This window comes from Condylura cristata, unplaced genomic scaffold (genome assembly GCF_000260355.1).
Source record: "Condylura cristata isolate star-nosed mole 26May11 unplaced genomic scaffold, ConCri1.0 scaffold00015, whole genome shotgun sequence".
In the NCBI taxonomy this organism is placed as follows: Eukaryota; Metazoa; Chordata; class Mammalia; order Eulipotyphla; family Talpidae; genus Condylura; species Condylura cristata.
In genome coordinates, this window is record NW_004567116.1 from 29,007,953 (window position 1) to 29,034,185 (window position 26,233).

Consider the following 26,233-nt stretch of genomic DNA (forward strand, 5'->3'; position numbering starts at 1 on the left):
CCTATACAGACAGATAAAGACCTATCAGATACCCTTCTGGAAGAAAGGAGACATTTTTCTCCCATATATGGTAAACACTGAGCAACAGTGAAGCAATGGGGGATGTTTTCAACTAGTGAATGTATAATTAATCATTGTGGACTGGGGGCAACTGAAATAAACTGACATCTTGCCAAAGCTGCTTCCAAGACAACATCACCACTACCCTCCCTCTATTGATATTTAAATGAGTATCTATCGCTACTAAGATGCTGAAGGAGGAGGAGGGAGCCCAGGGCCTAATGGATGCCTGGAGTTCCTGCCCCAGGATGGAGGATTGGCCTATTTTGCCTTTCTGTAAGTATGGGGATAAAGTTGTAATAATATCGGATATCCAATGTGCCAATTCTTTGGGCCCTTTTAAGGATGGTTGAGAATGACCCCGGCAAACTGAAAAGTCCTGAAGGAATCCCCTTCCACTGCAGGGGAAACAGCCCTGCCTGAAGCTGCCCAAGGAAACACAGTTTCCCACACACTGGAATGGGACCCTCCTGGCTGAGGTGGGGACAATAACAAAATCAAAGAGAATAGCACTGACCAAAGTATTTGGCCCTTTGAATTATTCCTAAGGGTTAAGAAATTTGATTAGGGATTTTCTCCTTTAAATTTTCTCCAGAGAAATATACAGTGGGATAAAGGGCCATAGTACAGTTTCGGATAGATTCAGTAAGTACTTTTAGAATATCTTATGTTGCCAAAAATCACCTTGCAGCCCCTGGTGACCTGCAGTGGACAACATGCTGAGCAAATTCCAAGTGTGGGAAAGAAGAGAGGAAGCACTTTCTGAGGCTAAGTTACAAGGCCTCTTTCGAGTTAAGGCCTGTGCCTTGTACAAAATGAGCCAAACACACAGGAAGGAATGAAAGGAAACTCTGGGCTAGAGAGAGAGGCTGAGCCTGGAGAGAAGCTGATATGGAAAGGGATTTGTTATTTGTGGAAGGTTTGTATTTGGTGATGGGGAAAGAATGGCAAAAATGTAACACAGTATTCCCGTAACTAAAAATAACATGTAAATAACTTTCATAATGAAAACCTTATGGAATCTGCTTTTCTGGGAAACTTTTAAAATAGGAAAGGGCAGGAGAAGGAAATGGCCTGTATTTAACCCACACTGTGTGCTAACACCATCTATATGTTATTTGTTAAATCCCCTCACTTTTCTCTTGGGGAACTTTTTACTTTATAGATGAGGGGAAATGAGGTGAAGAGGTAAAGGAACTTGATAAAGGAGATCTCTCAGGCTCCAGAGTCCGTGCCTCTCTACAGAGTCCTCGTAGAATCAAGCTGGAATCTGATTAGAAGCACGACCTGATTATATGATCTTTCTAGATTCTTTGTTGCCAGGACTTCCAAACAGGTGCCTTAAGTCTTCCAGGACATGAGGACCCACTGTGTACACTATGGATGTTACTGAACACAGGTTGAGAGCAGGGCGAGTGATACTAAATGCAAGCAAGAGGCGCTGGGCCTCACCACTGTCATGCTGTGTGACCTTGGGTAAGTGGCTTCCCTCTCTGACATCCAGCTTTCACTACATGCTTGGGCTAAATGTTTGGAAAAGCCTCTGCTCAGTTCTCACGGGACTCTCTCCAGGGCTGGAGTTCATATTGGTGGCCTGAGGAGGATGTCTCCCCCAAAAGCCCACCTTGGAGCTTCCCCAGCCTGACCCAGTCTCCCTGCCCACACCCTCAGCCCAGGGCTCTAGCCCAGCTCCCATCTCCTGCACCAACCTGCACCTCCTGGGTCAGGGCCAGCTCCAGCAGCTGCCCAAAGTGCTGGCCCAGCGTGCTGAGCGTCTCACTCACACAGGCCTTCATGGACTTCAAGACATGCTCATTCTCAACCTGCAGGCACCTGGGGAAAAGAAACACAGAGTGGACTATAGGAAGGGGCAGGCCAGCCCTGGGCCTGCTGCCTGCCTGGTGGTGGTGAAGTAGCCTAGGCTCTCTGCCTCTGGGGACTCAGGGGCAGACTACTGCACAGCTCCCTGGCTCTGAGCCCCTGTGTCCAGAGAAGTATGGGCCTGAGGTGGGAGCCAGTTGCTCACGACCCCAGAAGAGAGGCCGCTAGACATGGCCAGATCCACACCTCTGGGTATCTGTCCCTGAGACAGTCTGCACAACTGCAGCCTTGGGATGTGGGATAGGAGCAGCAGGGAAGAGCACAGAACACCAGGTGCCAACAGGGCTCACGCCGAAGATCTACGACAGGCCAATGAGGCTTTAAGAGCTGATTTTTAATAATGTGCAGAGAAGGACACAGTTGGAGCCTCAGGTTCAAATTTACCCACTAGGACCTGCGCATGTCCCACACTGGATGGCAAAAGACTCCACAGGGACGCTAGGGATGCCCAGTTCTCAGTTTTCCTCCAGGGCCTGGGGCCTGGAAAGGGAGAGGACAGTAGCAACAGCACTGGATGTACAGACCGAGGTTAGTGACTGAGCGTATATGCCACAAGTTCCAGTGTGCGGAACATGGAGAGAAGGAAGTAAGTGTGTTTCCACGACTCTAGGAATGTGTGTTTATATGTCTGCCTATGAGCATGTGTGTGTGGACATCACTGTCTGTGTGTATCGGGGTATATCTGCTTTTGCCTCTTCCTTGATTTGGGAAGTCAAGGGGCTCCCCATGACTATGGGGCGTTTTTTCCTTGTCGCCAACCCCTAAGAACCTCGTTCTTCCTTTGCTTGGGTCTTTTGCTTATATTCTCCCTGAGGTCTGAAAATGGAGCAGAAAATCCCAAGGGAATCTATTAAGGTTGCTGACAAAAATCAGTGAAAGAAACTTCCCAGACCACCACCAGATACTCCCTCCCTGTAGGAAGAAGATGTCCCTTCCCTGCCTGGGGTCGGGCTGGCAGCCCAGCGCCCACGTTTACCTCTCGGTGACTGCTGAGAGCTCTGAGCACTTCTCCATTAGCAGCTTCTCAACCTGCAGAAAAACAGATCCACTCACTGAGTCCCATAAGCACTGGTCGAAGACCGACTGCAGTACTGAGCCCTCTGGACCAGATTTGCCACTAAACTACATGTTGGAGGAATGGATGGCAAAAAAGATTGTCACTCTGCGTTCTGGAGCTCAAAAGGAAAGAAAGAAAACTGAGCAATTTGTTGTGCCAGGGCATCTGGGAAGCTTCAGAGAAGGAGCATTTGAAAGGGGCTTCAAAGAATGAAGAGAAGTTTATTGTCTGCAGAATGCAGCAAGGAAGAGGAAAGCAAACTAGGAAAGGGAAGTAAAGGAGCAGGGCGGGGTTTTAATGGTTCATACTGGGTTTTGAGGAGAAAATTCAAAGCCTCTTTGAAGTCAAAGAGGCTTGGGTTGAAGCCACTAAGCCATTCATAAGGAAAGTTTGGGCGGGTGACTTAGTTTGTTTCCTTGTCTATAAAGAGAGGACAGTGATGTTACATAATATTTTTCATCAACTGTTTTTAATATTTTCCATGCAGTAACTCACTCACTCCTCATCACAGACCTATGAACTAAATGCTCGCACTATACTCAGTAGGGCGATGGAACTAGGGCTCAGGGAAAGTTAGCAGCTTGCCAAGGTCACACAGCAGAGCTGACATTTTGACCCAGGCAGTCTGGCATTCAAGCAGGTGCACTTTGCCATTGCAAACCTCAGTGGTGACATCTTCCTCACAGGTTGTGCAGGTCAAATGAGATGTGTCAGAACACCTAGCATTTTGCCCCGCAGGTAGGGGTGATACGTAGAAGTCCTCACGTGCGTCTCTACTTTTTTGGAAGAAGAGGGGCACCCCTGGCTGCCTTAGGAAACGTTGAAATTCCACACAGCTCTGACCCACTCTTCTAAAAAGCATCCCCACTCCCAAGCCACCCAGAGCAGCTGACCTGGCCCATCTCCTGCGAGGAGGTCCGGCTGGCAGCACTGTACTCGCTGACCATGGAGCGGGCGTGGCACGTCAGCCGCACACTCATGCTGTGGACGCGAGCCCAGCGGTCCTGCGCCAGCTTCTGCCCGATCCTGCGCAGCTCAGTGCTGATGACCCAGCCCCGCTTAAGCAGCAACTGCAAGGGGTCCCCGGGCCCAGGGCCGCCCGCCAGGATGAGGTCACCCTGTGTGTCCTCCTCCAGGCTGATGGGCTTCGCTTGCAGGATGCACATGCATTCACACTCGGTCATGAGCTTCAGGTCCTCCATCCAGCGCTGGACAGAATCCACTTGCATCAGGTGCAGCCTGAAGGCAGGGGACAGGGCCATGACTGCTATCAACTCCCCACATTTTTTATAGATTTCAGTCTGAGGTGAGCAGATGTTTACTACCTACATACACATCACTGTTTCTTGTATTCATTTTCTTTGATCCTCTTTTGCATTATATCCATCTTACAGACAGTAAGACTGAGGCACAGATGGCCAGACAGCAACAGGCAGTGAAGTGTGACAAGCTACTAGGAGATCTTTGCAAAAAAAGAAGAAATGCCACTAGTCTAAAACTCAACAGCTGTGTTGTTACATGAATTATGGGACAGCAACATGGCTAGAGAGCACACATTTACTTTTATGAAGTGCTTTCCAAAAGTTTGTAGCAATGAGGCCCTCCCTGGTGGCGCAGCGGGTTAAAGCACTGCACTAAGAAGCTGAAACCACTTCCGCATGAGTTCGATCCCCGCCTGCCCCGGAGGTGACCACATGGCGTGGCAGACCTCTCCTGACCTGCCCGCTGCTCCCCTCAGCAGTATACTTCGTCGATCTGCCTGTTCTGCTCCCCACTCTGTCTCTGGTGAAGCCTCTCACCGCCCCTGAACCTCTGGCCTGTACCCCAGTTCTGTATGCACAAATAAATAAATCTTTAAAAAAAAAAAAAAGTTTGTAGCAATGAAATATGCGTGTGTTGTTAGACTGGGGAAAGCAGTATGTAAAAATATTAGCTCACAGGTCCTCCCTGGTGGCACAGCGGTTAAAGCACAGCACTGCAAGCTACCTGTAGCTGCTTCAGTGAGAGTTTCATACCCTGCCCCAGAGGTGACCCACATGGCCTGTCAGACCTCTCCTCCTGCCCGCTGCTCCCCTCAGCAGTGTACTTTGTTGATCTGTCTGTTTTGCTCCCCACTCTGTTTCTGGTGGATCCTCTCACTGCCCCTGCACCTCTGGCCTGTACCCCAATTCTATATGAATCAATCTTTTTTTTAAAATATTAGCACACAATCATTATAATTCTGTTTAAAAGCTGTGTCTAGAAAATAATAACTAAAGGAAAGATAGTGAAATGTTAGTGGTTCTTTATAGGTGGTAAATTAAAGCCTTCTTCCTTTTGTTCAACTTTGCTGATTTGGAAATTTTTCTAACATGAAAATGTACATTACTTTGTAATGGTGCAAAACAAAATAGCAGTCCAACAGTGTGAGAATGTAGATCGGACCCCCAGACTAAATGAAATCCACTCTAAAATTTACTAGGTCAGATAAAATCCAGTCATTTCAGATTATTGAGGAAAATTGAACATGAATCTTACCTGCCTCAGACCATTCTATACCTGCCACCAATCATTCTACAAATAAGTATTCAGTGCTACTAGATGCAAAGTAGGTGCTAAGCCTTTGGGCTGTAACAGCAACAAGTCAATAAAAATCACCTGCCTGTGAAGGTTACACTCAAGTGAAAGAATAACTTTGAAGTAATTTTCAAAATAAAGAGCAATGCATAAAATATGTTGGTGCTAGTAAATTCTATGATGGAAATGAGAGCAGGAAGGAAGAATAGAGAGGACTGGTGGGGGGGGTCAATAGGGAATGAGCACTACAATTTTTAAAAAGTGGATCAGAGAAGACTCAGAGAAATGGCCTTTTCAGCCCAAGCTTGAAGGGCATTAAGGAATGAGCCATGTGGACACTTTGGCAAATTGCCTCAAGGTGAGAGAACAGCAAGTGCAAATGTCCTGGGGTAGAAATATCCTTGACATGTGAGGAGCAGCAAGGAGACTGCAGTCAGCCAGCAGAGAGGGCGGAGCTGAGGTCAGAGCAGTGGAGGGTGAGGTTGGAGGAGATCCTGACTCTGTATGACCTAGCAGGTGCTTGGCTTCACCAAGAAAGCCAAAGAGGTGGGGCAGGGGTACCAAGCACAAGTGGAGTGACAAGGGCATGCTCCAGTCATCATGGTTAAGAGAGGCCTTTGTGCTGACTGCTACTTAGGGAGAAGGCGCAGGACTTTCTGAACAATGCAACTGCTTGAATACAAGGTTCATTTTTAACCACAAGACTTCAAGTGGTTTATTTACTGAAATAATACCATGATTTCTTTCTTATTGGTGGTGAAAACTTTTTTTTTAAGATTTATTTATTTATGCATACAGAACTGGGGTGCAGGTCAGAGGTACAGGGGCAGTGAGAGGATTGACCAGAGACAGAGTGGGGAGCAGAAGAGGCAGAAGTACACTGCCGAGGGGAGCAGCAGGTGGATCAGGAGATGTCTGCCCCGCCATGAGGATCATCTCCTGGCAGGGGATGGAGCTCTCACTGAAGCAGCTGGCTCGCTTGCAGTGCTGTGCTTTAACCCACTGCGCCACGCCACCAAGGAGGGCCCAATACCACGATTTCTTAAATGTTAAAAAGCAAAATAAAAAAAAAAACTCACCAGTAACCTTTCTTTCTTCTTTTCCTTTCATGAAACAGTTACGATGTTTTGTAGAGAATGTGAAACCACAGAGCCCTCTAGCCCATTCTCTTTAGAAACTCATATTGAACTTTACATTAAATGATATCACACCACCTGTACTCTTCATAGACAATTTCTACTCCACTATAATTTAATATGGCTCTCCCAGCCCTCCACTCTCCTCAAATCAAGGTAAGTTAATGAGAATCTTTCCCTATTTTCCCACTGACACTTAAGTGTATGCACTTGCCGGATCTCCTGACCCTTTCCTTGTTTGACACAGGAGATCACAATATATGCGCATTTTATTTTATTTTCTCACTCAACATGGAAAGTCCTTTCAATTATCTAGCAGAAAAGCAAAACATTCTCTTCGACATATGAAAATTAGTTCACAGTGTAGATATAGTACAATTTTTCCCCCTTGTTGGGCACTTTGTGTTCAACTCTTGGCTTCTGGAAACCCCCTCAAAAGTACATCCCCCTCACAGACCAGCATCTTCATCCTCTGGCATAGCTCTTCAGGGCAGAACTACAGGTGTGTAAGTGGTCTCTATCTGCTTCCCAAAGCTGACATAGGAGAGCTTCCTCCACAGATATCATAGCTCCCCTGAGTGAGTTCTCACTGCCCCCGGACCAAAGTCAAAATCCTGAGATTTGGATCTCACTGCTGTTTCTCTGCACAGGACTTCACATACCTCCAACATCAAGGTTCCCAGTGAGAGCCCCAAGACCAGCATGACTGGACCAGAGATGTAGAGAATGGAAAAACATGATTGCCGTGTTCTAGAGATACAGAACCGGGAGGCAAATGGGCTGAGGGGCTTCAAGAGACAACAAGCAAACCAGTCACTGAACTTGCTGACGCATCCTCTTCATAAACACTTCACAGTAGACATCCGTCGTTTTGTCTTCCTGCCACCCTTCCATCAATAGCAAAGACTCTACATTAGCTGCAACTTAGTGTGGCAATGTAGGCTTTGCCTGTCCTCTTCCCAAACATAGGGATGATTCCCCCAGTGGCCAGAGCTGGTGCTTGGTCCAAGGTGGCTCCCAAACCGAGTGGCACTGCTCCCATTTTCTTCCCCCAAATGGTGAAACTCAGAGCTGAGCGTCAGGGACTAGAGCTGTTGAACATGGGTCATATTCACGACAACAACTTCAGGTGTGCCACCAAGAACTCCAGAGTCATTCAGGGGCTGGGGGACAAGTCCAAATCTGCTAGCAGAAGTACCTTTTCTACAATACAAGTAATGATGTAGAATTGAGTCTGTGTTACCTCTTGGAAAAGAGGTTCTCTGGGAAATCAGAGAGGGAGCTGCTCCTTGCAGTTGGGGATCAGGAGAAGGTGCTCAGCGAAGGTGACTAGACCTCAGTAGGTTTTGGACATGGGAAGACGGTGGGGAGAGTCCAGGATGGTCCAGACAATGAATCAAGAGTAGGCCAGGTGGGCTAAGTTACACATTCTGAAAAGAGGAAGCAGGAGAGGAAAAGCTAGAAAGCTAGACAAGGCCCTGACTTGAGAAACTTTGAGCCCTAAATAGAGGTTGATCGTTTATGTTGGACATAGAGGTTGGAAACTTAAGAAACTACTGAAGGGTGGCAGGGCAGAACAACAAAGGCAGACCAGTGGGGCTGAAAGAGGCAACATCACAACGCCTCCGTCCAGCACCGGCTGCAGGGAAACCCCTGGAGCTGGGCAGTTGTCGGCATGTCTCCCTGGGGAGAGTCCAGGCTTCCTCAGCTGGAAACTACTCACAGCCCTCATTAGTTATTGGCCTGGATGACAAAGAGCTGTGGAAGAACCACAAAGGAAGGAAGGGGTTGTCAGGGCCCCCAAATGCCCCCAGTCGGGGCTCACCAAGGAAGTCCAAATAGATCCCCAACTCACATCTTCATCACCCCCTCTACCTCCAATTTGCACAGAAGCATCATCAGTACATGCGCCAGATCGTTAAGAATTAAAACAAAAGTTTTACTTTCAGAAACTGTGTTAATTAAAATCCCAGTTGATTTATCACTTTGCTGGTAAGGGAAATGGAATGACAAAATTATCGATTTCTCCCATCTCTGTGTATCTGTGTCGAGGAGCGTCTGCGTCTGTGGATATTAACTCATCTGAGCGTGTCTGTACTATCTGCGTGTCCCTGTCTGGGTGTCTGGTTGTGAGTTTACGCATCTCTACCTGCGCAAATACTTGAATCAATGCGTGTTTACAGGTCTTGCGTCAGATAAACTCTATGATTAAAAAGATCGAGCAGGAGCTGTGTGTGGGCTGCGCGTCGTGACTCAATTTCAAAGAAGATTAGAGAGAGATGAGGGAAAATAGCTTTAAAGTGGAGAAATCTGACAAACACCACTTTAACCAAGTGATCAGAGTTAACCTAACTGCTGATAAGTCGTGCTGGCAGCACATAACTCAGATATGATGGAATGAAAACAGGCCTCCTCTGGGGATGGAAGCGACACGTGCCCTGATCTGATGTGGGAGCCTTCTCCAGGGCGTTCTTCCCCAAAATACAAGCAAGAAAAAGGATCAGGAACCCAAAAAGAGGCACTGGTTACAGTACACTTCCCCGGGACCCCTCGAAACTGTCAGGGACATCAAACATAAGAGAAGACTGAAAAACCATCAAAGACCAGCAGATGTGACCACTGAATCTAACAGGAACCTGGATGGATTCTAAGAGGAGAAATTGACATTCATGGGAAAACTTGTAAAATCCCAGGAAAGCCTGGGGTTTGGTGACTAGGAACAGGCTAATGCTCGTTGCTTAGTTGTGACAAATATACTATGCTCATGTAAGACATGAAAAATTGGGGGCACTGGGTGTGGGATGTGTGAGGAATCTCTGTGCTATCATTGTAAATCTAAACCTATGCAAACATTTTGTAACTTTCTTTAAAAACAAAATCGGGTCTAGGGAAGGAGCCAGAGTTCCAATGTCCACTCTGAAGGCCCCTCAGTGCATCCCACAGATGGAATTTCAGCTCAACAAGACTTGCACTTTTGGGGGACAATCCCCCAATTTGATGAAGGTGGAGTGCAAGGGCTGGTTCTGATACTCTTAATCTGTGTGGCCTAAGGCAGATGGCTGCTGCTTCTTTTACTTTTCTAAAATTTTTATTGAAACAAATGTGAACATTCATAATATTGAGCTGTAAAATAAGATCCAAATACCTGTATACACCAGGCCCAGATAAAGAAATAGTATATTGCTGCACCCCAGGAGCCCCTTGGATCCCTTTTTACTTCCCAACCAGGATTCCTACTATCCTGATTTTTTTTTTTAAAGATTTATTTATTTGTGCATACAGAACTGGGGTACAGGCCAGAGGCTCAGGGGCGGTGAGAGGCTTCACCAGAGACAGAGTGGGGGGCAGAACAGGCAGATCAACGAAGTACACAGCTGAGGGGAGCAGCAGGTGGGTCAGGAGAGGTCTGCCACACCATGTGGTCACCTCCGGGGCAGGCGGGAATCGAACTCATGCGGAGGTGGCTTTAGCGTCTCAGTGTTGTGCTTTAACCCACTGTGCCACCAGGGAGGGCCCCCACCCTGATTTTTAACAACATAATTAACATTTTGAGAAATGCCTGCACCTTTTTGAGCTTCAATTTACTCATCTATAAAACCAAGACAGTAATAGAACCTTCCACACCAGATTGCAGAACTAAGTGGTGGGTATGAAAGGCATAGGACATTGCCTGGCCCTAGGACGTGTTCAGAAATGTTAGTTCCCTTTTAAGGGCTTTGCATAAATTATTTGACCTGGCATAGGACAATTGCCTGGTTAGGTCTTACTATTTTACCCATTTTACAGATAAGGAAACTGAGGGCAGAGAAGCAAAATCACACAGGTTAAAAGTAGCAACAGCAGGGCCCTCCCTGGTGGCGCAGTGGGTTAGGACGCAGCGCTGCAAGCCAGCCGCAGCCACTTCGGTGTGAGTTCAATCCCTGGCCCCGGAGGTGACCCACATGGCGTGGAAGACCTCTCCTGACCCACCCGCTGCTCCCCTCAGCAGTGTACTTCATCGATCTGCCTGTTCTGCTCCCCACTCTCTCTGGAGAGTCCTCTCACCTTCCCTGCACTTCTGGCTTGTACCCCATTTCTGTATGCAAAAATAAATAAGTCTTAAAAAAAAATAAGTAGTAACAGTAAAATGGAAACTCTGGTCTCTCTGACTCCAGAGTCAACTCCGAACCTTTACTCTTCCTGCTTTATTGCAATAGAGGAGCAAAGTGCAGCCACATCATGAGGACATAGGCAGGGCATTTTGCGAGGCAAGCGCTTCAGGGATGTCTTGTGAGCAACAGGAAGATGGAGCAGCGCTCTGAGCCTCTGACCCCGCAGAAAGCTCTGGGAGGAAGGTGGATAAGGATCACAAGCTCCCAGATGTAATTGCTGTTTTCAGGCCAAAACCACTTCTGGCTGAGCCACCCGCCAGGGTGACAGCCTCTGAAATGAGGACAGACAGGGGTGCCTGAGAGCTGTGTCTGGCTTTCTTTAAGAATGAGCTTAAAATAACTGACTTCTAGAAATTGTTTAAACAGATACCTCCTCTTTCTCCCCAAGCAACCAGCAAACACACTGAGAACACTAAACTGAGCAGATTAGTAAATCCACAGCTCCCTGTCTCCTCTCATCCCCACTTAGGGGTTAATCCCCAGAACTGTCAGCCAGGCATATCCCTCTGGGCTCCAAGGCCAATTCTGACCAGGTCGGGAAGGGTCAGGAGTTCTGGTGCCCAGCAGGTAGAGGGCACACTGAGGTGGCTGCTGAGGACACATTAATACTTTCTCCCTGTCTGAGCTGCTGTGCTGCAGCCTGGCCACTGGGATAATTGTGCAATGGTGTTTAGCTGAAAGAAAAAATTGAGAACTGGACGAGAAAGAATTCTGAAGTCAATGGAAAGAAAATATAGACAAGTCACCAGTAGTAATAGCTAACATTTACTAAGTCCTTAGAGTGCCTTAAGGGCTGTGTACCTGCCATGCGTGATTATATGCTCACCATAAATTTATAATTTAATGACAGTGTGATTAGATGCACGCTGTTATTGTCTCCACTGTACAGATGAAATGCAGAGATGTAGATTTCTATGACTTAAGAGTCAGAACTCCATGCAGGCAGCCTGTGAACTGACTGCCTCGGGGCCGCATGACCCAGCTCCTCTTCTCCACCCACCGTCTCCACCAGACCTTGACACATCCTCAGAGGCAGGTGCTGTCTGATTTATCTAAGCATCACTGTACTCAGCACAAGGCCTGACACTCAGTAGGTTTCAATAAATCCGTAATTGAATCACTTAACCGAGGGATTGCCCAGGAAACACAGGTTTAAGCTTAGCAATGCCAGCTGAATATATTTCCTGAACTTGCAGGTGTGCGCTGGCCTGACACACTGGAATCCCCAGAAGTCACCCCACTCTCTGCTCTGGGACTGCACTTCAGGAGAAGCCGACTGTGTCTTAAATTGGGATGTCCAAGTATAGATGAGTGAAAATGAGAGTTGGGCATGTAACTCGACTCCACGAAAGATGTGACATTAAAGCGTTTTGTTTTAAGAGGTCTTAAAATAGTGTAGCCGAGTCCAAGAGACCTTTAGGACAGGCACAAAGTTGGCTACAAAGTGTCTCCGTCTGTTTGGGGAGAGCGTTTGGCAGCCCTTGCCCAAATTCTGGTCTGCTGTGCAGTGGCAAGCAATGGCTTTCTATCAAAGGACAGGTGCAATGTGTAGACGAGGTGAGAGTGTGTGGACTTGCGCCTTGGGGAAGTGGCTGAAGGGAGATCAGAGTTCCCAGAAGAGCTGGCTGTCACACAGACAGTCATAACCAGCGTAAAAGAAACTCAATCTGCTGGATAAGGTTTAAACATTAAGCAGTGTCTCCCAGACAAGTCCTGGTCCAAAAGATAGCATATAACATGCATAGTAGGTTAAAAGCAGATAATTTGTATTAAAAAGTAGAGTTAAAATAAGTACAACACAATTGTTCATACAGGAGGCAGGGGAACTAGCTGCCACTCTGAACCTGCAATCAGGGTAGAGGCGATCGCAAATGAGACATAAGTAAGCACTTTGAGGCGGTGGGAGAAATCAGCCAGCTACAACGTGGGGCACAGGGCACCCCAGGCAGAGGAAACAGGCTGTGCAAAGGCCTTGGGCAAACATGCCTGGTTGGTTAGAGAAACAGTACAGAGATAACTTGGCTAGGCAGAGACAGCAAGGGTAAGATGAGGGGAGGGAGCAGGGGAGGACTCCCACTGAGTCACTTAGAGCCTTGAAGGCCACCAAAAGCACTTTGGGTTTCATTCTGAGTAAACAGAGCAATTCTTCTGGAGTCATTGAGAAATCATGTCATCAAATGTCAGCTGGGTCCATCTGGCCCTACCTGGTAGCCTCTCTCACGAGGGGTTTTATAAATATCAACACACAGAGTAATTTAGAATAACTTCACCTCTGCTATGTAGTAAATGATAAACTGTTTACTAAAGAGTTAATTTAAGCATAATTATTTATGCAACAAATTATAAATAATGCACAGTATGTTAGGGTATTAACTTCCAACCCCTCGCACTAGTAAAGCCCCACCTAACTGTGACTACAGGCAACATTGCTTCTCTGATCTTGTTCAAATCTTCCAGTGTTTTCTTCGAGCCTGCTTCGGATCTGTTTCTGAATCCTTCACTGAGCTGCATCAGCACTGGCCTTTTCTGCGCAACAGGGCTTTTGTGTAAGGAGCAAAGAGTGACCTCTCCCCGAGCCAGGTCCACAGTGAAGTGCTCAGCTCTGCTGGACAGCTCACAAGCCAAGGCTGACCCACCTGCGCCCACCACACCAGGAAGGGGGTGCTCTCTCTATGGACTCCATGTCCACACCAGCACAAATTCCCTCTGTGTTCCCTGCCGTCCCCTTCACCGTCCTCTGCTCCAAGCTTCGGCACTGCTATTTTCAGGTGACTCTCCAAAAATGCCCATTTTCATTATTCATCCAACCTTTTGATATGTGTGTTCCATAACATGCTCTGCTCACTAGACTGTCCAGAGTAACTTGGTAAGAGAGCTGATGGGAGAGTTGACTCACAGATTCGCCTCAAAGCTAAGAACTATGAGTTGTTTTGAAGGGAGTGGGAATGACAGCCCTCCAGTCACTCTGTCCCATCCAGCTCTCTAGGTTACGGCTTCCCAGCAGTCCACTGGGAGACATGAGGGAAGAAGTTTCACCAGTCTAATGTGTTCATTTGATTTTTCAAAGCTAGCATAGTTCAAAACACACTCTAAAGGAAACTACTTACGGAGGTACCTTGGCACGCCAGGCACATGTCAAGTTCTCACACACACAACACCCAACCTCCACTCACAAAAAAATATTGCCCACGTTTTTACAGAGGAGAACACATGGGAGTTCTGATAGCATATCAATGGTGGAGCCAAGCTCTCAATCCAAGTCTGCCGGATTCAAAGCCTGTGTCTCATCCCCTCCTCGTCCATCCAGCCTCATGGACTATGCTGCTGCTTCTGTTTCAGAAAACCAAGGAACACGAATTTGGCTCCAGGTAACTATTTCCAGTGCAATGAGCCAATGTGTACATTTGACAGCTGCCTCTTCTCTGATGACTCAGAGCCTGTCTTATTAGCTCTGGCATTTCAGATGCCCTCAGAGAGAGAGAGAGGACACGATTAATACTCCTTGGCCTTTCATTAACTCGTGAGTGACTCATTTTCTAACCTCTGAAAAGCAGGCAGTGTGCACATGTATTCTCATGGCATATAAGAGGACAGCGACAGCCAGGCCACCTGTCGGGAAACCCTTACCTGCCCTCGTCCCACTTCTACCTTTTAGTAGCAGCTTGTCACTTAAACACTTACCCTCTCGGAGCCTCAGTCCCCGACTTGCCCACCCCCCTTGTTTCCAGCCGTTGTTTCACCCATACCGAGCTCTTCATGTCCTTCTGCTGTTTCCAGCTTCCCAGTCTTGAGCGAGTGAACCCCCATCTTTTCTCCCCCTGCTGATACCTACATGTCCTTGAAATCTCACCCCAGATGTCTCTACTGCAGGTCTTTCTCTAACTCCTAGATGAGCCTATGTCCCAAGTGTCCCTGTGCTTTGTCTTTTCCCCATCACGACGACTCCCCACTGCTACCTCTTTGGCTTGAGTCTGCTTTGTTCACTAGACTGTGAGCAGGGCAGAGCTGGTGTCTGTCCTGGCCCCCCTCCACCCCACCTTTAGCCCTGAAGGGGCTCAGTGGCTATCTACAGAACTGAGTGCAGTGTGAAGATGTACTACATGGAAAGAGCCAGCCCCCAGGCAGCTCTCTCTCCCGTGGTGAGGCTCAGGGTAGCTGAAATCCACCGGCGACATTGCTGCCATCTATTCAGGCTGGTCCTGCCCACAGCCGTGTAGACGGCCTCACACGTATCACCTCCTGTAGTTCTCCTGTGACTCTGTGAGAAGGGGGCCAGTCTTATTTTTACAGTAAGGAAGTTGAAACTTGGAGAGATTAAGTAAACTCTCTGAGGTTATCCAACTTTTAAGTGGCAAAGCATGGCTCTGAACTCGGCCCACAGAACTCAAGACACCATGTTCTTAAATGCTACTCTAAGCTGCTTAATATTAGGCTACGTTCTGCTCAGAGAGTATGTTGAGCTTGTCAGGTAAAGTTGATAGAAGCATGTTCACATACACTCAGCTTCAGCATTTCCTCGAGCATCACAGCCACAATACGGGAGCCAATGTATAGACTTAAAAGAGGTAAGATTGGTCTTTCCCATTCCACTCTCCTCCTCACTTTAAGGGAAGTGCTAATGATGGAGGAAAGACTAGAAAATGCAAAGGAGGCTTGACAAGACTGACTCACACAGGAGCTGGGGGTAGAAGGGAGTAGCATAGCTTTTGATCCAACTATAGAAAGCAAGAGCCTTAGGCACCAATGTTCAAATTACAAAGCATAAGACCCAAGCAGGCATCAGACTGCTGCAAGGTTGGTCGAGAGTGCAGACCCAAAGGTAAAGGCATGGAAATGGAGCCCACTGGAGAACCTCTGGTCCCTTTCCAGTTCTACATAGCTATACAAAACCAGCAACTCACTGACAGCTCACCGAGATGAGCCCCTCCCTACCAAAAGAAAATGATAAAACTTAATGTTACCCCCGCAAAGGGGCAGCTGTTCCTGTCGGCTTGTGTCTATGAAGTGTCTTTTACTTTTCTGTCCCTTTTCTAATAAACCTGCTCTGTCAGTGTGACTAATGTCTCTGTGCCTTGGAGGAACTAGCCCGGGAAACTTGCCATGTGCCACTGAAAGGGTGAAACCTCTCCCAGAGTGAACCCAAGGACCTCACACTCCGAATCCACTAACTCCAAAAGAAAAACGACATCACAATCACTTGCCAGCAGTGGAACTTGTCTGGGAAATGCACAGAACTAACACAGGGCTCTGTGAGATGCAGGTGAGAGTACAGATGTCTCCACTAGAGGGCGTGCAAGAGCCTGTCTACAGAGTCACAGGAGTGACTCAGTCACGGAGGCTCGAAGTCACGAAGACTCAAAGTCACGACTAGTCACGACTACTCTCTATCCGCCTCCAGCCCTCCCCACCAACACCAACACCCTCTGCCCCCATGCCTCAGGCTCTGACTAAGCCTTCTCTGTCCCCAACGGTGGGCAGACTCCAGGGGCAAGAGATCTTCACTTTGGGGGGCTGCACTGGCCAAGCTGCCCTCCAGAAGGGCCCCCAGATGCAAAAGCCAGGAGAAAGAGCTCATCTTCCCCCCACCCCGGGTACTAGGTCTCACAGCCAGTGGGGCTGGGAACAGACCAGAGCCCCGAGGTCCTGGTGTTTTCTGTGTGCCTGCGCACACCAGCCTGTTAGAACCTGCAAAGCTAACCAGGAGAAAATTCCAGCTTCGGATGCACAGACCCTGAATAGGCAAAAAGCCACAAATCCAATTTGGTAATAATTATAACAGTAGTTAATGTGTTGCATTCCAGCAATGAACGGGCAGTGTCTGTCCTCTTTTAATATTATCTCCTCTACTCCTCCCCTCCCACTGGGAGAAAGACTGTCACCCCCTTTAATAGAAGAGAACACTTCTATCAGCAGAGGTTATGTGACCGGTAAGTGGGCTACCCATTACTCAAAACCAGGCTTCAGAGTCCAGAGTCTCTGCTTTTATCAGCAACACCCTCACTGTCACCCTGCGGCTTACAGGACAGGCGAGGCTCACAGGAGGCAAAGGACTTGACTTTGACCAGGAATATGGACCCCAGGGAAATGACATTCGCCTTAGCGCCCGGAGGAGAGGAATGGGCTGGCATGATTATGCCCGGGCAAAAAGAACTTCACACACATGTGAAAAAGCATCAAAGTGGTCAGAAAAGAAATCTCACTCGACTTAGACCCCTTCTTAACCTGGGAGGGGGTTAGGGAGAGAGATGGGGACCAAAGACGTTGATTGCCGCAATTAGGAACTGGACTTAATTTCCAACTGGAGCCACTGAAACCAATTTGGAGCAGAGTAGTGACAGAACTAAGCAGAGCTCGTAGAAAATGAAGCACTGCTAGGTTAAATAACTAGACAGAACGTTGACCTGTCAGGAAGAGCAGTCCTGGGAGCAGCCTGACTGAGACAGTGGCATGGGATGGGAAGATGTGGCCACCAGAGAGGGAGGTGAAAGGTCGGGGGTGAAGGAGAAGAGAAAGCCAGGCTGACTCTGGTGCCCTGGCTCAGATGACAGACCCTTTCGGGGAGGAGCTAGCTTTCATTCTGCTTGGTTTCGGAGTGAGGCACTACGACCTGTGGAGTACTCAGGCCACAGCAGAGTGAGGCCCAGGCCGAGGAGAGACCAGGCCCCGTGAATGCCGCGTGGCCCCGCCACCAGCCTGTCCACTCCCAGCCGTAGTCACTGTGCCGCCACATAATGAGCTGCTCTTCTCAATTTTGGAGTCCAGGAACTGCAACTCATTAAGGTTTGGACAGTGTTAGCGCTGAGCATCCCATAATTGCAGAGCTCGCCTGACCCTGTCATTAGCTCTGGTTCTCTGGGCTCCACCCCTCCTGTTGGATTTGCTGGCTGACCCCGACATGTAAAGTCTGGTTTGGCCCTGTGATGGCGGCTGCCCCTGTGCCTTGAAATTCCCAGTGTTCTACCATCCTCAGTCATGAACTCCGAGCAGCGTCTCCTGAAGTCTTCTCTTCGCAAGTACAGACGAACTGATCCGATTATTCACGTAAAGGAATGGAATTGAAAATCGAGGTCAAATAGATGGCCTGGCAATGAATCACATTCCCTTCCTGGTGGAAAACCACCACAGACAAGCGCCTGAAAGGTTGCTGACCAAGGAGCCAGACAGGCAGAGGCCAGGACCAGGTTGGATTTCCTTGGTCTCGCAGTGAACTGGAATCTGAGCCTGATGCTATAAAGATCACCCCACATCTGCAAAGAGAAGTGCATCCCAGACAGTGGAGAGGGTTCCCAGAAGCCCTGCCCAGCTCTCAGCAGAGTCCCTGAGAAGCACATACCAACTCCCCAAGTGACGCCCCCCCCTTTGCTCTGATGGCAGCTTTCCTGGACATCTGGAAGGAGGTGACCAAGGCCCCCAATCTGGGCTTTCTGGAGTCTGGCAGATTCCTAACACAAAGCCAGATGTAACCACAATCATCTCTACATACCAAGCAAGTGGTCCAATGATGATTTTTTTTTTAAAGGCTAACATTACCCAGGGTGGAGTTGGAGTAGAGAAGAATCATAGTATATTCTCCTACCAAGGAGTCACAGTATGAAACAATGAGCTCCCTAAAATAAACCTAAAATCAGCGAGTATGTACTACACAACATTAAGTAGGGAGGATCACTAACAATAGAGCACCTCTGGGTGCCAAGCACTGTCTCCTCCAGCCTCCACAGCGCTTGAATGGTTAGGAACTACATCCCCACTTAACAGATGAAGAAACTGAGGCTTAGAGCCATCATTTAATTCATCTAAGAGATCATCACTAGTGACTATTTAAAGAAACTAATATCAATTACTTATTATATTCTGATACAGTGCTAAGGGTTTGATTCTACCTTGCTCACTGAACTCTCAAAACAATCCATGAGACTGGTGGGTTACCTAACTCAGCCAAGTTCCCACAATGGATCATGAAAACAGGAATTACAGGCCACCTGAGGCCAGTCTTGCTCTTAACTATTGTGCTGTGGTCTTTGATGGCCTTCAGCAATTGAGCTGCTATGCAAACCCTCAGATCTACTGCTGTGGCTTTCTGCTATGCCAAACTGCCCTTACGTGACATATCAATATGTTTCAAAGCCTGAGATCATTTAAAGACATGTTTTGTTTAGTCATTTTTCCAAACCCTGCCTCATGTCTTCCTGGGGAAGGATTGGGTATGTGTTGCTTAAATTCAGAACAGCACTGCAGCCACACAGGCCCCCTCCCTACAGACAGATCTCAGTCATTGCCCCAGCCAGAGCAGGAAGCCAGGATCAGGGTGCAGGGGGGAATGACCCCTCAGGACTTGCAGCAGAGGGTTCTCCCCCCCCTCCCTTGTCCTGCCTCTGCTTTTGCATCCCAGCTACAAAGCGAACACTAAACTTCTTTATGCTTTTCACAGAAGGAATGAGAGGACCTTTTTTGGGGGCAGTGGCATTGCTTTCCCAGGCCTGAGGCACTAAAGTGAGGTATTTTTGACTAGAAAAGGGAACCGATTATCCAAAACACACGCATAGGTTCCGAGAATATTAGAGCTGGAAGGATCCCTGGGGAAACTTTTGTCTACCTTCTCATCATCAGATGAAGAAACTAAAGCTCAGAGAGATAAAAGAGTTGTCCAAGAACACACTATGGGTTAGTGCAGAGACAGAGCTAGAGAGGAAAGGAGGATGGGGGAAGGGCGAGGTGGAGGAATCACAGAGGGAGGGAGGCAGACCTGCCTCTGGTTCCCAGTTCATACTTCCCACTGCTCTGTGCTCTTATGCAGGAGATTTAATGATGAAACTGAAAAGACTTTTTTTTCCAATGAACTTTAAGCTAAAACTAAAAATATTTCTGATATTCTATTCTTTAGGTGGAAAAAGAAAAGTCTCTCCAATTCTCTAACTCCATCAACCAATTAAACCTTTGGCTTCCTCTCAAAAAGAGTATTTATATTAATCAAAATGAAACTCTAATTTACCCTCTTCCTCCAAGCATCAGTTTTCTACTAAAAAGAATAAGAATGGCATGCTGGGGACAGAAGAATGTCTTGAAGAACAAAATTTACTGTATTTCTCAGTCACCTGAGACTCCTCAACCATTTGCCACTCATTCAGCAAGTATTTCTGAAATGTTTATCATTCAATAACCACATACTGAGCTCCTACTGTGTGCATTTTAATCATAGTGAGGAGCACAAATATGACTCAGTGTGAATTCAGCTTTTAGGACTTTCACTATGTGTTTCATCGATTACCATTTATGATTGTGAAAAGACAACATTTATATAAATCACTGTCATCCAAGCCAGAGCTGGGCCAAAGTAAGTTCTTAGTCTAAAGAACACCTCCTTCAAATGAATAAATGAACAGATGACTCTGATGTCTATTACAGTTTAGTGTTAATTGAGAATCCATTGGGACGAAGACACAGATTTTTTAGGATTGAATTGGAAGTTGGGTATGAGGACGGGCTGTAGAAAGACAGCCCAAGAAAGGCAGGATGCCACACAGCTCCAGAAGGGACCTCGAGGGTTAGTGTGCTCCATCCTGCTCCAGAGGGCTTAGGAATCTTCTCATGAATGCATAAATGAGTTCTGAGGAAATTTCCAGCAACAGCATTCAATGCCTCTATGATCCTGGTCCTGGTATTGTATGGGAATTTAAACACAACCTCTCTTCTTGAAAAAGAATTGTTGAATCACTGTCCCTCTGCCTTTACAAGGTCATGCCCTATGTTTCTGGGGATTTCTCATGGGAGAAGGGAGGGAATTTGATTCTAGCTTTGACTGACCTCTTTCAGTTAAAACAACAGTAAAAATGTCCAATTATCCCCCTGACAATTACACGTCTGCACATTTCACCGCAGGCAAGGAAAACAGCCCAATAGCAGAAAACCTGCCACAGACCAGGAATGCACACACGCAAGGCATTATCTACTTGGACAGGTTTGGACAGTCCCCTTGAGTCAGGGGAACCAGGAGGCTCCTCACCAGCAGGCCAGGGGTGACCCAGGAGGTAGCTGGGTCAGACCCCCACCATCTCTGGTTCTTTTCAGACTCCAAAGCTGAGCAAAAACCAAGTGAGGACATTGCTTCACTCACAAGGAAAGATCTCAGGTCTCAGAAAAATCTGGATACCTGCAATAAGCCCAGGTCTAATATGGTGACTCCATGAGGGAAGGAACAATGCCAGCTTCTGTCACCAGCATGTCCTGAAGCTCACATCCACCAGACAAGACACATGCCAGCACTCAGTGCGTATTTGTAGAGGAATGTTGGTGAGGGCCCCATGAGCACGGTGGGAAAGACCGACTGCAGAGAGTACCGGCCGGCGCTCGGTTCCAAGTACCATCTGGGGACGAGTATCCAAGTTCTGTTCCTCACCAGCTCTGTCTTTGGGCAAGTCATACCACCTCCTCAAACCTCAGTTCCCTCATAGTTGCTGTCAGGACTCACCACTGACACTTGCCCGAAGGAAGGACTCACCGCCTCTAGCCATCAGTCCCTCCAGACACCGCCTCAGTGGCTTCTCAGCTGGGGCCGTGCCTGCCTCGTGCCTCCTGCTGCAATGGTAGGACAAGGCAGGACATAAAGATGCCGGCCACTGTGGCCAGTGAAAACCAGCTCTGATTCCTTCCTCCCCTTCCATAGGTGCTGTCCCAAAAGCACTTCCTAAAACCACCCCAAACTCTAAACTCCATCTCAAAGGTTGTGGGTGACCTCTCATTTGCAAAACAGAGCTAAGTATTCGGATGGCTGCTGTGCAGGCTGGGTTACTATGTAAGAAGCATTCAGTTCAGCAAGGGCTGGATGAGAGTGAACCAACTCTTTCTGGGAGTTAGGAAAACCAGATCATTGATCAGTATCCCCCTTTCCTGGCAGGAACTCAGAAAAAAAAGTCAAAGTGGGTAAGAGGAATAGTAGGAAGAAGGCAGGGAGGTGGGGAGCCATCTGGACACGGCCCTGTGTACCCCTCAGACTGGCCTCTAACTCACCCCACAGGAACCTAGCCACGGGGACAATTCAATCAAAGGACCCGTATAAGGGTCCCTGTAGGAAATGTGGCAAGTCTGATGGTGGAGGGCGCAAGCTGAGAATGTAGCTGGGGACCTCCTCGACCATGGCTAAATCCCAGCACCACCACGCCTAGAGCCAGCAGAGGGCTCAGCACCAGGTGCCAAGAGGGAGCCCAGAGACCAAGAGGAAGATAAAGACCTCCCGCTCTCCAGAGAGCTGATCTCCTGCCCCCCTTTTCTGCCACCAATATGCTCTTGAACCTCCAGGGAAGTACTTGGTTCCCAACTTGCCCAACTGAGAGTGTTTACTAATGCGGGAGGCAGGAAGGTTTTGTTCACATTATTGCCACAGCCTAGTGAGAAGTGGGCTGTGCACCCCGAAGTGTCCCAGGCCCTGGAGAGGCCTTCTTCTAGGACCCTGGAGCAAACACAACCTTTAAAAACAGCAGTTGCTGCTACTCAGATAAAACTGATGTTATACAGTTGAAGCAGCACCCAAAGTGGTATGATTAATAAAAAGCAGAGAGGGGATTTGAGCCCAACTCCAAAGCAAACCTATATGCTTTCAGCCACTTATGCCCACATTAAAGTTTCCAAGAGTATGATTTTGTTTGGGGCTCATTTATTTGATTATTTTTAATTACGAAAGCTTCTCAGGAGATTCAGATTCAATTACAGTCGAGAACCCTGTCTCATGTCTCTTATTGCCACATCAATTCAGCGTGGGATCCCAGCACAGCTGCCCCTGCCCTGTTCTCCTTCAAAAACCCACACCTAGAAAGGTCCTTCTGATGCTATTCACTCATAAGAGTCTCAAACAAGGGTCTAACCCATATGAGTCACCCAAGGGTGCTGGATGATCCCACGCACGCGGGCAGAATTTATTTTGTACATTGAAGTGAACAATGGTACTACAGAGTGAAATTCAGTTTCAGTGAAACACAACAGAGAGAAGTCAATTATCCAGCATTAATTATTTATCTGTGGACAATAACCACGGTGTTATTCCCTTCTAGAAGCACTTCTGCAGCTTGGAACAAGAGGAAAGCAGAGGTGACTGCTATTGTCTGTCCATAATGCAATATCAGATTGGACAAATTAACCTCTCTGACATCCTGTAAATACACGCCAGCCTCCTCTGTGAAGGTGGCCCCCACACATGCCCCTGAACACACATGCCTCACAGACTGGTAACTTATATTCCCATCCTGTTCCAGGAAGGCCTGCCAATGCCAGATGTGGTGGTGTAAAGGACATACCGCCTTCCCTCTGCAGCCCACCTGCCCCATCAGAATTGCAACACTGAGGAGTTCCAAGCATTTTCTCAGGTGGAGTGTCTATGACCATCCAGGTCTCTCAGGGCCGTGTTACTCTAAGGTTTTCCTCCCCAGGTACTTGCTGCACGGGACCACTTAAAAACCATCTTCTGCCTCCAAAGGAATAATTATCTGACTTATAACTCATTTTTATGCAATTTCATCTTTTTATTATGCTTAAAAGTTCTGTGGAGGTTGGAAGTGGGAACAAGAGAGATCAGTATTTCCCAGAGGCCAAAAGAGTACCAGGAATGGGTTAGCTTGGTCCTAGATTGTCTAGTCTAGGGAACTATTCTAGTTCTAAAGAACTTAACACCAACTGAGCTATTCTTTTGTTCAGGCAGGTGCTTTACAGACATGCTCTTAAATTCCTAGAGCTACCCAGAGGTGTAAACACAAATGTCTCCATTCCACAGTTGAAGAAACTGAGGTATCAGGACACAGTAAATAAGTATCAGAACCAAGAATCAAGTTAAGGAAGACTGGGCTCCTCACCTCTATGACCACAGCTTCCCACCCCCCAATGGCCTTGGGGTGCCCATCCCTAAACTCTGCAGGGGTGTCCCAGAGCCTTTGCCAGAGCTGCCACTGCCCCTCTGGCTACACACTTCCCAACCAAATACCTGGGCAGGACAGAGTCAGGGAAGATGGACAGCCCATCTCATCAAAAACAATTCCTCTTTTTTTGAATATATTAGGCTTCTGGAAATGTCAGTCTGTCTGTGATTTATTTTCTTAGTAAGGTCACTTGCAGAGAGTGACCCGAATCTCCTTCTCACCTCTCGCCTGGACTATTCCTTCTGCTCACACATTCCCCCTCCCCTCCCACACTGTCCACTCAGACAAGGACTCCTGAAGGATCAGCTGGCAGCTCACTGCCCCCTGCTGCTCTGGAGGAAAGAGGAGGCACCTGAGGTGTTCACGAACACCTTCAGGGCCCCTCGGTAGCCAGAGCTTCTCCGTCCAGGCTGTGGAGCCCCTCCGGAGGCTCCCTAACTAAGCCTGACACTTTGCTTCATTGTCCACCTGGATGTTGGACCGCAGATCCTTCGGGAACAGGATGTGCCTGACTCCTCCACACCCCAGAGCCCACCTCACCAGGGTGTTCTGAGTGAATGTGATACCCCCAATACATTGTCCTAAGCACCCTCTCCAAGTCAGTGAGTGGAGACGTGGGGTTACCGGAGGCTTCAGGATTCTGAAAAGTCAAGACAGGGCAGGCCTGGTCCTGAGAACCAGAGATGAGACTTACGGCTGACCAGGCAGTGGGGCGACATCCAGGGAGTGACCCCCAGGCAAGGCCATCATGTTGATCCCAATCTTCAGCAGAGCCTGCCCACAGCCGTCGGGGCCCTGGAAAGAGAAGACAGGTCAGGGTCTGCGAAGTCCTGAGAGAGAGGTGCCAACCCCTGCTCTCCTGCATCCTGCCACCAGGAGCCACAGCAGGTGTGGCACAGAGGCCCCAGCCCTCCTCCACTTCTGAATCAGTCCACATTGTCCTCATACAAGTAAAGCAGGAGTAAGACTTGATCTTAGGTCTAAGTCTTTAGCCTACTGTGAGCCCCTCCAATCTTCTATGTTCCACTGCCAAAAAAACACACCATTTTGTACCAAATAATGAGGCATGATTTATTTAATAATGCAGGAAAATGAAGTAAACATTTCAGGAGACATGTTTGTACATAAAAGCTATCGGTGGTTTATCTGAAATGCAGACTGAACTGGGCATCTTCAATTACTTGCTAAAAGCTGCCAGCTCTGCATGTGACCCCGAGCTGTGCGCCCTCACAGTGCTGGTTTATTCACTTTGATTACGTCTGGGACGTGTGATTCTGTTATGGGCATGGTGCTGCTTCCCCAAATCCATTCCCCTTCAGCAGATGTAATTTCACCCAAACTGCCTGGAGGCAGGTGACTCAGCTTGACCAATGAGCCAAGCCAGGATTGCTTCTAGGAAGTTTTCTTTCTCTCAACTGGGAGCCATGAGATGAGACTGGACCTGAAAAGAAGCCCATCACTTCATCGCTTTAAGAGACCATCTCAAAATCAAGATAGCACTAGCTGGAGAACAAAGTTGATACAAGGAAAAAACATCAACCCTCAAAATGGCTCAGGGTAGGCTTCCGGTCATGGAAAGCAGAAGAAGGCTGGTATTGTTTCAGTCAGTTTAAGTGAGAGTCCCGGTGTGTAAGTCAAAAGCAGTCTCCATTGCCAGCACCGAGGGCCACTGGCTTGCCTCAAAAGTGTCCCTCCTCCACAGAGCCCACCTGTTTGTCTCCTTCTGCCTTGCTGAGCTTTCCCCCTTCCTCTTCTCTGCCAGCTCCTTCTCCAACCCAGTGGGGAAGACTTTAAAGGAAAATGGAGATTCTTTTATTTTTGTCTGGACAACTCAACAGGATAGAGAGCTGACCCTCAGCTAGAATACCCTGAGCATTCTAGAACAGAAAATATAAGTAGGAACTTGTGGAGAAATACAGCTGAGGAGGATGAGCAAAGTCCAGCAAACTTAAACTTACTCCACGATTGCAAGTGATCTTAAAAGAACAGGGCCCTCCCTGGTGGCGCAGCAGGTTAAAGCACAGCGCTGAGAAGCTAAAGCCACTTCCGCATGAGTTCGGTCCCCGCCTGCCCCAGATGTGATCCACATGGCTTCTCCTGACCCGCCTGCTGCTCCCCTCAGCAGAGTGCCTTATCAATCTGCCTGTCTTGCTCCCCACTCTGTCTCTGGTGAATCTTCTCACCGCCCCTGCACCTCTGGCCTATACCCCAGTTCTGTATGCATAAATAAATAAATCTTTAAAAAAAAAAAAGAACTGAGGACTTTAATTAACAGTGTTGTGGCTGGACACAAAAGGTACTTATGATGCTTGGGATAAAGAATGAAAGTGTCTATCTGAAAAGTAAAGGAAGACAGGAGCCCAGAACCAACCAGGGCATAAGATAATTCCAGAAACTCACTGCCACTGGTCTGTTGCCCTCCCCCCACCCCTTCAAAGGGACTGAAACTCCCTTGAGAGCAGAGATCTTTGAGGTTCCTGGCACTGAGTAGTT

At 47.9% G+C, this 26,233-nt stretch overlaps 1 protein-coding gene across 4 annotated transcripts in view; it reads right to left on the minus strand.

Annotated features, from left to right (window-relative positions):
• Positions 1–26,233, minus strand: part of INSC (inscuteable homolog (Drosophila)) — a 119,171-nt gene that overhangs the window by 62,466 nt on the left and 30,472 nt on the right. For all 4 annotated transcript variants that reach the window (XM_012725593.1, XM_004683017.2, XM_012725594.1 and 1 more), the window contains exons 2-5: positions 24,435–24,535; positions 3,892–4,237; positions 2,918–2,970; positions 1,770–1,893 (exon numbers count right to left, since the gene is read on the minus strand). In XM_012725593.1, the coding sequence (XP_012581047.1) occupies positions 1,770–1,893; positions 2,918–2,970; positions 3,892–4,237; positions 24,435–24,490 (579 nt within the window). In that variant the 5' untranslated portion in view covers positions 24,491–24,535. The remainder of the gene's footprint in view (positions 1–1,769; positions 1,894–2,917; positions 2,971–3,891; positions 4,238–24,434; positions 24,536–26,233) is intronic.